The sequence below is a fragment of the Cyrtonyx montezumae genome, unplaced genomic scaffold (genome assembly GCF_038088225.1).
Source record: "Cyrtonyx montezumae isolate F1298 unplaced genomic scaffold, pur_monq_1.0 scaffold_3, whole genome shotgun sequence".
NCBI classification, from domain to species: domain Eukaryota; kingdom Metazoa; phylum Chordata; class Aves; order Galliformes; family Odontophoridae; genus Cyrtonyx; species Cyrtonyx montezumae.
Genome location: NW_027072034.1, coordinates 23,025,082 through 23,039,519, shown reverse-complemented (window position 1 = coordinate 23,039,519; position 14,438 = coordinate 23,025,082). Strand labels below are relative to the sequence as shown.

Below are 14,438 nucleotides of genomic sequence, written 5' to 3'. Positions count from 1 at the left end.
CACACGCATTCAATTCTCTGTGACCATTCCTACAGATAACTGCAAAAAAATGGTCTGCAAAGTAAGGAAAATCTAAAGCAATTACCTCCTATGCCATAAATGCCTCATTCTTTTAGAGGTCACCCCTGATCAGCACGCATTCTTATTGCTGTTCAGATAGTAAAATCTGGTTTTCGTAACGTGAATACAAAGACTCCCTAACACTTATTCCACATTTTAAATATCATTTTCCCAATTTAACCTGGAAATTAGAAAGCATCGGTACTGAAACAGTGAGCAAAGTTGCAAACTGCACCGAGAAAATTCTTAACACCTGCCTAAATAACTATATTTAACATGCATACGCATACACATATTCTTTACATATGCACACTTGATTTGTTTGTTCTGAAAAAATAACAGTGCTGACTCGTGGAGCTTTTACAATGCCCTGAATTATTTTAAAATAGGAACCTTCCTCTCGTTCTGAAAAACAATGTTGCAGCCTTTCTTCCTTAGTTATACTGTCAAATCGATAGACATTTCTGATGCAAATCTCAAAAAAGAGGGAACCACAGGAAAGAAACAAATGCTGTTGAGCGGCAGTTGAGGTACACCCTGACACAGCAAACACTGACAGTATTATGAAAAACACGTGCACAACGTGCTAACAGAACTCTAAGGCTGCGGTGTTTCAGTTGTGCACATGCAAGTACAGGCACACACAGGCGTAATCACAAAAGACAACAGCCCCAGTACACAGCTACCAAAAATATATCCTATTGGCCCAATACTAGACACAACAGCTTGAGCTTTCTTATAAAAAAAGAAAGTCAGAAACTCACCAAATCCCGGTTTTAAAAGCAATGATAGGTATCCAGAGAGAGAGCATTCTGAACAGTCAATTACTTTCACATTTTGTCCCAGGACTTTAAAAGTTAAAGGCATAGTTCTGCCAATTGTGAGATGCCCCATCCAGCACAGACCACCCACAACTACTGATTTTCCATCTGGTGAACAAAACAGACATCTCCCTAATTATTTTTAAAAAGCTTTTTTTTCCTAACATACTTCCTTTATTTGTCTGTGACCTGGAACTTAATGGAAAACCTGGTAGATGCCAACCTCATTTCTTGTAATGAAGCATCTTATTTTCCTACTTTAAGCACGCTTATTTAGAGGCTGTTTAATAGAAACTTACTGCTGCAGCCGATCTTTGGTAGGATCTAAATTACAAAATAGCTTGAAATAAGAACAACTTTATACCTAACCCTAAACATTCTAGTTAAATATGAACCGTTAGAAATTCTTTCCTTAAACCAGCATATTAAAACAGAATGCAACTGGGTTTACAGTCTCCTATGCTGGGTTCCCATATTGCCGGTGTCAAAATTTATGCCTTTTTTCAGCAATATGGTTGCCATTGCCAGCACCACACTTATAAATGCCAACTGTAATTAAAATCTGGCACCTCATATTAAACTAGCTTAAAGATTAAAAAAAAATCTTTATTTTAAAATATTCCTTGCAGTGTATGCAGGCGTTAAAAAAAAAAAAAAAAAAAAAAAACAACCCACTTCTGCCAGTTTTAGAAACATTACAGAAAAAAGGGTTCAAGTCGCCCTGAAAATCGGTCTGGAAAAGCCTATATACTGTGCTAATCTTTCACAGTGGATGCATGTGAGGGAGAGACGGTAAAATCCAAGTTCTACTCAAAAAAGGACTACAAAGAGATAACACTTGCCCAAACCCAGAATCCAGGCAGCCAGATGGGGCAGGTAACACACAGCCTTTACACCAGCATCGTGTGCACATGCTGTTATTGTTCAGTTACTGCATAAACCCCAAGCCCAGCAGGTCTGCCTGCAGGACAAGGCTGGCAGCACGGAAGGCCATATTCATGTCGATGGTCTTGCTGAGGTAAACATCCACCACCTCGCTTTTTTGCTGCTTATACATCCTCCATCACTTCATCGCTATGTCCTAGCAGTGAACAGCAGGCTTGCCCTTACAAAAATCCCCTGCTGCGCACACCGACAGGAGAGAAGTGACTGGGAGGAGGTTCCTGGGGGCTCAGGACGTACAGGCAAGCATGATTTCAGGAAATAACTGTGGAGCCACGAAAACAGGCCATCACATCCAGTAACACTTCCAGCTGCATATTCAGTCCATGTTTTCTAACAGTCTGTTCTCTAAGGTACACAACTGGCTTACTGACACCTGCTGGAGATGAAGATCCTAAGGTTGTTTGAAGTGGCAGCAGGCCTTGGCATCTCAGCAGCCAAGGAGAGCTGACCAGCATACTCCTCATCCTGCCTGCCCTCCCGAGCTCACTCTGCTACCTCCTGAAGCAGCCTTTTTCTCATGATCCCATTGGCAGAAGAGGTAATGAAATTTCATTGTGTGGTGTCGCATATGCCAAGTGTCTAGAGACAGGACTGAAAATTTTACTTTCCCTATTCCCTTGAGTTCACATTCCTGGCTGAATTTCCAGATCCTTATGTCAAGTTTGTGCTTACTTACATTTATTTCCCTTATAGACACCTTGGTTATTGACAAATTGAGGAAGAATGGAAGCTTTTAAGCCACTTCTTTCAAAACAATTATTAAATAATCAATCAGAAAAGCATTAGTTAAATAATCAACTTGAATCTTGTTTTCCCGTTTAAACATTTTAGTTATATTCTTAAAGAAAGGTTAATTCTCAGTTTGTATGTTGCTTTGTAACTAAATATAGCTCTTACACTAAATTTGGCACTCCTTATTGCTAGCCAGAAGGACAGAGTAGCTCTACTGATATATATTTAAGCTTTTCTATACCTCATTATATATTTTTTCACATTAATTTTATTTTTATTAGAAAATCATGTATGGCGCAATTCTTATTTACTAGCTGATCCCTTTGTGTTTACATATGATTTATGTTTCTTTGGACGGAAACCGGAATGCAACTTAAAATTAGAGACACGGTTTATCAGCTGCACAGCACTGTTGTAAACAAGCTGGACTTAAAAATGCATATATAAATTGTGGTAATATGTATCAATTTGGCCTATTAAAATAACTCAGTGTTAGCTAGAATTAGCACCAATCTTGTATTTGTCCATAATATCCTTCAGTATTGTAGTATTACAAAATCTAATCCTCTCATAATTACCTTTTATTCACAGATTGGTAGAGAACAAGCTTTTCTGCTTCTTTCAACTCCCAATTGGTCAAGTTTGAATAAATTAATCATTTAATTCAGTTAATTGAATGTGCTGAAGAAAGTATTCTCTTGGTACTTGCAGGAGAGACTGCTGGTCTCAAAAGCCAGCTTGGTACTTCAAACAACTCAGGTTTCCACAGTTTAGGCAGTGATTTTCATCAGTTCAATGGTCTGGCTTGTGACTTGGAAGCAAGAATGCCCTGTTTCTATTTTGTTTATTTTTACGATTTATGCAGATTGCAGTAAGCTTAGGCCTTAGCATTGTTCCAATAGATTTAGTTTTGAGAAGAAAACCATTACTTTCAAAACTGTTATTGTTATTTGTTTCTTGATCACTGAAGTTTTACCAATCTCCCTGATTCTGGGTTCTGCTCTTGGCTTTTCATTTTGTTCCAGACTATTTTTTTAATGGAGGAAGGTGCCGACATCACAGCTACCAATGGTGTGAGCTAGCAAGACCTCGTCTCAAATATTCTATACAAAAACACTAGCAAATAAATATTGTTATCAATTATAGAATCAAACAGATGCATCAGGAAGGTGGTCAAGACCTCCAAGCACTCCTGAGGTCTCTAATATCAGAGAAGCCCAAACTCTTGCTAATTCTTTCTTTAAGTTTATATTTGTCTTGAAACCATTTAGTTTCGGCTCCTACATTCCCTAGTGATTAAGATTTATACAGTCACACATTACAGTACCAAACCTAAGACACCACACGTTCCTTTTTCTCTGTAAGATTTTCCAACTTGATGGTGGTGCTTGCAAGGTTAGCAGATCATTTCCCAGACGAAAGTGGTCAAAGAAGCTTATTTTTAAAAATAAACAAACCCCGCAGATGCCCTAGAAATGCAGCCCTATTCATAGCATATTCATTTTCTGGTTTATCCTGTTCAGGAATGTGGAGCTGGGTTCATGAAGGGCAATCATCTGCCAATAACATGGATGTTATACAACAATACTGACCTTAAGGAGCTGAAGAGCTTATGTTGTCTCATCCTTGCTGGGAAGAAAGCAGCTCTTTCCCTGAAAATGTGACTCTTCCTCTTGGTGCAGGGAGAGGGAAAAGAACACTAATTCTACCAGTAAGGTCCCCCTTCACCCTGTATTGGGCACAGGCAGAACATCATGTGCTGTAGATGTATGGAAAGAACTAGTGGAGATTTTTGGTATTGGTCTTTATATATACCCTATACCCTTTATATATACCCTATACCCTTTGCAGAGCAGTGACTGGCACTGCCAAAATTTGCCTTTTCCAAATGGCACATGAATGTACCTGTGCAACAGCCCTACTGGGCAACAGATATAAAATTAGATGGAAGAGATAAAGGGAAGAAAAGTCTGGAAAGAGATACCTATTCCCCTGGAAGATGAGATTTGCTGATCTAACGCTATTAGCTTTCAGAAAAAAATCAAGAGTAACTGTAGTAATCTCCTGCAATGACAAAACCAATGTCCAAGGAAAGGACCTGCTTAGGAGGAAAGACCACAGTTATGTTATCTGTCTGTCAGGGGTGATATCTGAACAAATCAGGCTAATCTAGATGCAGTGTTCTCTCTTTATCTTGAGGCAACGAGTGTTGGAACAGGCTGCTAGAGGAGCTTATTCCCTTATCACTAAAAAATCTAGAGCCCCTATGTGTATGAAAACAAAACCTACCATAAATCTTACTGTACATTTTTAGTTTTTATGAGTATTGTGAGACATAGCTACCTCAGGAAAAAAAAGTTAGTGTATGGTACAGAAGGAACAAGCTCATTGAGTTGTGCTGCCTCTTCTGTAGTAAACCTCCTGTGAAGCTCTGGAGAAGCCCTGCAGCTTGGTTCTTGGGCAGGGCTGGCAGAGGCAGTGCCATCCAACACTCAGATGTTTAGTCTGATGTCACATGTGAATTAAGCTAGAGTAAGATTTACTTCACATTTTGAAATCTTGCTGAGGGAGAGAGGAGCTCCAGATCACCAGTCATACACTGAGCTCCCTATTTCGTTTGATTACTGCAAGTAAGCAGCAACTGCAGTTTTTTACCACTCAACAGATGTTTGCTGGTCACTGTGAAACCTCCAGAAAGGTCAAAAAGCTGAATGTACTCACAAATTAAACAGCCTTCTCATACCATTAATTATTACTGGTCTGGTTGGGATGGTTATGTGGAAAAAATTATTGTATTTCCATTGTCACTGTAGCAGCTGTGCCACGAACAGAAAACCTCAGACTTCAGGAGCACCCATCTGCAGCCCCTTACAAGCAGTAAACACCTCACACTATACATAAGCTTTTCAGAAACTGAAAACAAATTGCACACTTTGCTTTGTGCAATGCCTGTTTGAAACATATTTTATTCCTAATACTCCTTTCAAGTTGCTTGCATGAGTTTCTGATTGTTCATGCGATATGGCACACCTTGAATGATCAAAATTGAAACAAATCTTGCTTGTTATGCTTCAAAATATACCTGTTTGTCTAAAACCACGTGTTCCTCCAGAAAAGAGAAACTGACAACATGTTTGCTCCCTCCTGTCCGAGGAAAATACAAACATTACTGCATTATGTTGCATTATGTTGCTTTATATCATAAACTTTGGTAACCAGTATCTCCCTTTGGAAAAAAAAATGCACATGTTGCCCTCTACCATTAAAGGAAGCACATGGGTTCCAACTGGCTGCCATTGAATTTCACGTGCAAGCTGAATGATGTAATACTTCCAAACTTGCTGCGTGTGCTCCATGTGCAAAAGACAAAAAAAAAAAAAAAAGGGGGGGCACCACTTTGCAAATGACTTTTTCTGCTATATTTCATTTCTCCGTGCTTAACTACCTGCCTATACTAAGAACATTGCAACCCGCCAGGAATGTAAGTGAATGATATTAGTGAGATAAATCTTGGGACACAAAGCAACACGAGCCTTCCCTTTATGTTCTCAGCAATAAAGCTGCTGCGGGGTGAGGAGAGAGCAGGCAGAAAAGTGAGGGGGTGACAAGGGAACCGGCCATTAACTTATCAATTCCAGGCCTCGGCTTTCTAATTGACAACCTCAGAGCTACTTTCATCACTTGTCGACTTCAAACCCACACTCAATTTTTCCTTTAGATAATGATGCAACTATAACATAGCGGTGTTTCTGACATATTGCAGCATGTAGCAGTGGAGAGATTTCCTCGGTAGCTCTGTTTAGCAGGAGAGAAAAAATACTGTTAAATGTTTTTCACATCTATCAACTTCCCAAAGAATTGGTTAGTGAGAAGTCAGACTTTATGCTTCCAGTCTATTGGAGTCAGTATTTTGTACTGGCCCAACCCAAAGCAGCGTGGAGTGCTTCAGTATTGTTACAGATCCAACGACAAAAAAGCTGATGTTTAATGCAGTAAGTCCACAAAGCCTAAATAAGTGAAGCCACAAAAATCAAGAAACGTACTGTGGATCAGACAGCTTAAATTAAAAATACTGTCATTGAAGATATATTGCTGAAATGCCACCCAGTAACTGTATATTTTTCACTTAGAAAATATAGAAGTAATGGTGCTGTGGTAGTGCTGTTTGACATGTCCTTACAGAGAGCTGGAAAACCGTGACTTGCATCCTCCTGCAGGAATCAGAGCAGCCTGCTGAAGGCAGCCAGTTCACTTGTGAAGAGGGAGGGATAAATGTAAGTACGGTACCAACACTTCTTAGATTTTGATGACAAAGGGAAAAACCAAACTTCTGTCAAATAACACCATGTCCACAGGCAACCAAGCACCTGGCTCTAACATAAACAGTCACATAACTGCCTTTTAATAGTGGATACAAAGGTTTGAGTCCTGCAATCAACCCTGGAGTCAAACTAAACTCCATGTAGTATTTGGGGCCCCAAGCGTGTCAATTGTGGCAACAAAAGCAGTGAAGAATGGCACAATAAACACAGGTTCCCAAATCACCGTCACTTCTCTGGATCCTACCTGGAATGCCTTCAGAGAGATGGCCCTTTGGGTACGGTAGCCTAAAAACAACGTGTGTAAGCATGTGGATACTGAATTCAAGCCGATTAACAAAACAAAGATGCTGTAGGCAGACATGATGTGCAGCCAGCTCTTGTCTTTATTGGAATTCAGGTTCTGATTGTGCAAATTGACACCCAACTAATTGTAGTTAAGGGACTCTAACGAGGCAGTGAAGGGTTTAACTGGCCAAACTAAAAGCATTTTAGGATTATAGATATGGATGGCTTACTTCCTATCATACATTTGGGAAGTTTTAAGCCTTGAGCCTAACTGAGCAAATGACAGAATGAGCCAACCAAAGTCCTCTGTCACAGCAACCAACATCTCCAGGCATGAACAGCCCCATTTTGATCACAAACAATGGAAGCATACCAGGGAAAACAGGACCTGTTGTGAGAACCAGGACTGGACTTGCTCCCTGAGCTGCCAGTGTCTTTCCTGGTTTCTAGATCCATCTAACCACAGCATGTTCTTTGTTTAGCAGAACACATTGCCTGTTCAGCACCGTGACAATTTGCTTTATGAAGATTTGATATGCCGCCATATCATCAACCACTTTGTTGATGTCCTCTCTTCAAGTCCCACTGTGCCTCAAACAGCAAGGAGGGGAGAGCTCTCCCTGCAATGTCCTTGGATCACAGCATGGGCAAAGTTCACTGCAAAGTATTATTAAGAAGTCAGGAGAAGCATATTTTATGGCCGGGCACAACAGCTGATAGGGTTTTTGCTAGGATCATTCCCCATGATGTTTTGGTTTTTTCTTGGGGGCCAAAAGACAAGTCACTGCTAGAATTATGAAAATTCAGGCTATTACATCCACACTTAGAGGCAGGTGTTTTTCCATTTTTAAGACCAATACCAACCACCTTTGCAATGTTGACGCTTACAGCCAGCAGTACAAACTGGTTGCCTTTCGGAGTTTGGGGTCTAAGTTTTACAAGCCTGTTTTGCCTTCCCGCAGGCGCTTTGAGCTTATAAATGGCACCTTTCGGTGTCCTGAATTATGAAGGGCAGCTAGTCCTGAATTCTCCTGTCGCTTAATGATCTCACATAAAATGAGGTCCACAAAACTTTTATTACCACCGCAGTTCAAATTCACAGGTGAAGAACCACCAGGGAAAGGATGCGGACACGTCTCTTGCTTTTGCTCTCCTCGTTTTCCAGGTGCAAGAAAGCTCCCTGCTCAGGCTTTAACAATCAGTTAACCCTCAACTTCTAGCCTGACACAAATGAAAGGCCTATGGCAAGTTACCCTGATAAGCACTGCACAATCTGAGGGGAAAACACCTGAGAGCGACACTGCTGGTGTCAAATTTGGGTTAAACACATGGATGTAAAGACTAATCTAAGCATTTACTTACTACCTTTTGTTTTCCATATAATTTTGTTCATTCATCACCATTAAGTACATTTGACGCTCAAGAACAGCGCATAACATTTAACTGAAACGTGAATTAGTTCCTCCCCTGTTCTTGAATTAACACTTGACTTTTGGGAAACATACCGGACCTCAGCAGCCAGCATGAAAATTCAAAAGAAAGCCTTGCCAAAAAAAAAAAAAAATGAAGGACTTTGTTTGCTACAAATTACTTCTGCATTTATATAAAGATTTAACGATTCATGGCATGCCAAATTCAGTGCTAATGAGCTTTGGGTTGTGTTTCTCATTTTTGTTTGATTTTTTTTTTCTGCTAAAAACAATTATTAGAGGCCATTGAAATGCCACTGCATAAACCAGGAAACCTAGTAAAACTGTAGGTAAAATTGGCATTTTGTTTCAAATGTAGCTCAGGAGTCCAGTTTGCTTGTTGACGAGCCGTGTATTTCAAATAGCACTTGCACCTCCTCCAAAAAGGAAGCGGGGCAAGATATTTTCAGAAAACACATCTGCAACATTCTTTAGTTGAAAGCAAAATTAACAAGCAAAACCTCACCACTTAATTCCAGCACTCTGAGGATGAAGCACCGTAGCCTTTCTGCTTCCTTCTCCACTTTCCAGTGAAAGGTAGATAAATTAGCAGATGTGTAAGCTCTCCACTCTCAGAACCTCTTTAGAGAATACACGTGCACACAGGAGCTTAAAATCCTTCCTGGAGAGAATTATTAATCTTGCTCCTAACAGTATAGAATTTATAAAGCCTATTAAAACACTATCTAGCCAGAGCAGTGCAAGTCTGCTTTTTCATGACCCGGTTTCAAGAAACAAACAAGGAGATCAGTGGAAATTGCACACAATTATGGTTCACTGTTCAGTTACACAGTTCCATCCACCAACACTATGTAATAAGGATCAAACGTTTCACACCAGATTGTGCCATCTACCACAGGCTGACGCTTCGGTCTAAGGGAAGTCCTGAGTTTAGCCTGCCTCGTTCAGCCCCTCTATCCCTGCCTTTCTGAAACCTACAAATAATTCAAACCTGATTTTGCACTGGGTGTACTGCTCCTGCTCGGCTGCGGTGGAACCGCTCCCTATTGACACCACTGAGAGTAAAGTCACAATCGATCCCTTTGACTTCAGTCTTCCAAGTAACACTGCAATACTCCAAGGGCTTTGAGATGACTTTTTAAGTGAAAACATCCAGGATACTGTGGGTTTGAACAGGTTGTCGTAGCTATTTCCTAGCAGCTGTTAAGACTAATGTTAATTGTTATTGCCAGGAAACAGAAAACTTACTGTGATGAGCTAGGCTTTTTGTGCATGTGGGCAATATTCCATTCCTTTCTTTGAATAGCATTTCACCAACTTAAAAGCAAAAAACAAACAAACAACAACAACAACAAAAAACCACACCAAACCAACCAAACCCAACAACAGCTTGACCACATGAAAGATATTCACACTACCTTACCCCACTCACCAGTTCACCCCAGAAATCCCACTGACAACTCAAGAGTGGGGAATCGAATCCCTTTATTACCAAGTCCACACCAGATAAAGCAGTAATTGTAGTTATACAGTATTGGAAGTGTAGCTACAACATAGCGTGACAGCTTGTTAGTGTTGAAAATATATAAGCTCTTTGTAATTGTGCCTTTGGAATGCCATCTGTCTTGAATTAACATCCACCTGGGATCATGTTTCGATGACCAATATGGACAGATTACTGGAACTTTAAAACCTCGCTCGCTTTGTAATTGACATTTAAACTGTTTGAAGTTTCTCATTAAGTCCTTTTTTACAAATTAGGTGCAGATGTATAAAGCTAAATGTACAGTACTAAGGGAAATTAGGTCACCTGAAAGCTCGATAATAAAACGCATCTATTAACTGTTTAAATGCAACGAGTACATTAAAATTTAGAGATTGACTTTATGCCCCAAATTCTTCAAAGTTTCATCATCTCCCTTTCATCGCTGCAGAGCCCTGATGCCAACCATTTTTTAATTAAAATGGCAGAGAAGAAAGCAGGCTTAGTTGCTCAGCCCACGGCAGCAGGTCAGCCCGGGCCCGCAGAGGGGAGAAGGAAAAGCAGGCGACCTTGGCAACATCCAGTAGCACAGGCGTTTCCCTGCCTGAGCGACCCCTGAGCATGGAGGCATCCAGGACAGCAGCTCCATCTCTGCAGAAGGCACCAAAGCCCTGCAGAGCTCCCTTGCACAGCTTTCATGAGCAGCACAGAAAGGCCGCACGCAGGCTGCGCTCTGTGAGGTGCCAGGCAGCCCAGGCACAGGCCCGCTCCTCTCTCATGGTGGGGTGGCTTTGAGCCTTGAGGACAGCATCCAGCAGTTGGCAGCACTTAAACCCAACGCTGCTGAGTACCTATGGCATGAGGCCCGTGAGCCCTCTCTGCCAGTCACGGGGCTCTCAGGATAAATTAGGCCGCAGCCCACATGAAATGCACAACTGCAAATCCTTTTGGCACCGCTGTCAGCATTTCAGTTTCTGACATCGTGCCAAGCAGCGTAACCAGCCACACTGCCTGTGCACACTGGCGAGGTGAGCAAACGTATCTCGAACGGTGCCAGAACAGGACCCAACCTGGTTCCCTTATACACTGCTCTTTTCTCCAGCTCATCTGCATCTTCTGCTCAGAAGAAAAACTGCCGCGTATTTCTAAAAGAAAGGAAGAATGAAAGCAGTCTGTATGTGAACATACTCCAACACTTGAAAAAGGACAAAAGTTGACCAACACAAAGTAACGCTTTCCCGGAGAACACAGCACAATGCATTTGGAAAGAACAAGATACAGGAGTGACTCACTTGTCACTCGCATCTCATAAGAAAGACCTCAAACAAAAGTGTATTTGCAACAATCCTGTTTTGCTCAGAGCTTAATGACTGCCAGCTCCCATTTTGCTTACTGTTCCACAAAGGCAGGTGGAGGGGCAGGCAGGACCACTGAGGACTGGGAGAGATTTAAGCAGACTTGTTGGGGTGCCAGGGGTGATCAGCTGTGTACACTTGGCTTTGCACCTTGCTTCTCATTAGCATTAATTAGCCAGCGTCCTACCTCTGCCACTGCCAGGACAAGAACTGGCTCAGGCAGTAGTTTCACAGTCCTTAATACTGGCTATGGAATTGCCAGAGCACACACACCAGGGAGCTGGCATCCTCCTGCTAACTGCAGAGGAGAGCAGAGACTGGCTTAGCGTAACGCAAGGCCAGCAGGGACACCTTTAACCACATCCAGGTGCAGGGTACACACCACACATAGCCACCCCAAACCTTGATGTTAGAGAGCTCTATCAGGTTCATCCTTTGGCAGAGGGTCACAGCCCCAGAGACTCCATCAGCAGTGTTCAAGCAGTCCTCCTCCTCCCCAAACATGAGCTTTCATCAGGTGCTCATCAGCAACACAGCCACACTGGTTTCAGTGAACCAAAGTGACTTTGTAGAAAAACAGGTTTTGCAGCTGTTTCTCAACAGTTCTGCCTGATAAAGTGTTCTTATCTCTAGAAAGACACACTTAGAAAGCGTGTAGAACACAAAATGAATTTTTTTTTTTTTAACAAAGGTTCAGGACAGAAATCCCTCGCAGGTTTAATGCTTTATTGATATGTTTGGATATCGCTCTACACATACTGAGCAAGATCAGCTACGAGGAAGGACCACAGCTGATGTCTTTCTGTTTAAATGTCGCAACAAAGAATAAAATTATTTCACAAGCAACAAAGGAGAACCTTTTAATTTGCTAAAACAATTTCAGCTCTCATTGCATTAGCACCCTCCAGCGTCCAATCCATGAAAAGCACCATCAGGACTAATTTGCCAAGTAGACTCAAACTTGTCCTGTGAAACACGAGATGAAGCAGCAGCAGGATCCTGGGAGCAAAGGTGACAACTGGAGGCAATAGAAGGAACTCCCAGTGCTGCAAATATCTTCTGTTCCAAGGGCAGAAATTGTAGATGACATATGTATGGTCTCTGAGCAAGATGTGACAGAATTATGCTATGTTATCTTCCAAGAAGACACTTGGTGAGCCTCACCACACCACAGCAATCCGTCACGCTCATTTAGTGGCATGGCAGCTGAAGCAGCGCTCCTCCAGCAGCACTCCCAAAGCTGTACACATCCACATCGTGCATTCTGCACTCCGCAGTACTCTGCCAAGGTGTGAGGTTAGCAATGTCGCTTTTGACCAACCTCGTGCAGGCATGTGGGTATGCTTCCGGCTGGAGCATGCCACGTAAAGAAAGAGATGTAAAGAGCCCTCTTGTTCATGGGGAAAGCACACATGCAGTCAGGTAGCTGAGGGCAACCAGGTGCAATGTTCTTTTACACCACAAGTGTTAAATATAGAGAGAGCCCTCTGTGCAGATCCGTGGTGATGGAAGTTTTCATACGTAGTGCTTTACTGCAACATTGTCTGTAGAAGCACATAAAAAGCCTTCAGCAATTACAAAAAAGAAAAAAGAAAATAAAATGAAGAACAGTTGAATGTATTACTCCAGAACAGCTGGAAGGAGGTTTTTTTTTGTTTGTTTGTTTGTTTTTTTTAACTTTTTTCCAATAAAAAAATCTTTCCAAAGCAGGGAGAGCCCAAGAGGCTCAGGAAGATTACAACCGAGCAAAACCAGTGCTCTGAGCACTGCCAGGACAGTGACATCTTAGTAAAGACACAAAAGTGGCAGCCGTGGGACACACACCAGTGTCTGGACCCAGCTCCTGCTGGAAATCACAAAGCTGCTAACAGAATCTAACCCACATGTACATCAGTTGCCAAAGTTTGAAGCCATCCCTGTATTTTTCCACTAAATGGTTGTCCAGCTGAAATGTGCGCAAGGACTCCTGGTTCTTCATCCACTCCAGGCCACCAACTGCTTGGCTGCCCCAAACTGAGGTCATGGAGGAGCTGGGTGGCTCCAGGGCAGCACAGGTGGGTGATGGGACACAGGCATGGTAGGACAAATCCTGGGAGTCAGGCAGGTCATCGAGTCCCATTCCAGGCTCCACACAGGATCACCAACAAGTTAAACCCAACGTCTGAGAGCATTGTCCAAACACTCCATGAACTCCAGCACTCGGGGCTGTGCCCTAACCCTCCCCTGGCACAGCTCCATGCCGTTCCCTCGGGCCCTGTTGCTGTCACACAGAGCTCAGCGCTGCCCTCCGCTCCCTGTGAGAGCTGCAGCCGCCATGAGGTGACCCCTCCCTTCCCCTCCCGCCGCCCGCGCCGCCTTCGCCCCCCGAACTCCCGACGCGCGCCATACGCCCGCCCGCCTCCGCACAGCGCCCCCCTCAGGCGCCGCGTGCCGCCCCCGCCCGCCCCGATCCGCTCGTGCCGCGGGGCGGCGCCGCATCACTCACAGCCGCCTCCAGCCCCGCGCCGCCGCCATCGCCGCCATCACCGCCTCGCCCCGCCCCGCCGCTGCCCACTGGCTGGGGAACGCCGCCGCGGCCCTCCCCCGCGGGGCTCATTGGCGGGGAGGGGAGGAGGAGGTGTGCCGCGCTCCACGTGGGGGTGGGAGCCGCCCCCCACGTGCCCGGGCGCTCCCCGCCGCCGGCAGCGGGCGCCTCCTGCCTGCCCGCGGCGTGCGGGTGCCGGGCACGGGCGGTGGAGGAGAGGAAGGCGTGTAGAGCTACTGATGATCCGCTCTGCTAAAAATCCGCGGGCTTTGTTGTGCCGCGTGTTGCTGCCCGAAGCCGTTGCGCCTCTCTGTCCTCTTGACACTCATTCGCTGTGACTTTCAGGAGGGAAAAGAGCATCGCAGCAGCGTGGGCACTACAAACCTTGCTGGGGGTGGTGGTGTGAGCACCTCAGCTCTGTGTGCAATAAACGTCTGTCAGCACCGATCTCGCAGAGGTCCCCGTGATGCTTTCTGGCAGG

The 14,438-nt window shown here is 43.7% G+C and overlaps 1 protein-coding gene across 2 annotated transcripts in view; it reads right to left on the bottom strand.

Moving 5' to 3' along the window:
- CLYBL (citramalyl-CoA lyase) overlaps positions 1-13,958 on the bottom strand; it is a 150,423-nt gene extending 136,465 nt beyond the window's left edge. For both annotated transcript variants that reach the window (XM_065740834.1, XM_065740833.1), the window contains exon 1: positions 13,919-13,958. In XM_065740834.1, the coding sequence (XP_065596906.1) occupies positions 13,919-13,956 (38 nt within the window). In that variant the 5' untranslated portion in view covers positions 13,957-13,958. The remainder of the gene's footprint in view (positions 1-13,918) is intronic.
- Positions 13,959-14,438: the final 480 nt, after the last annotated feature.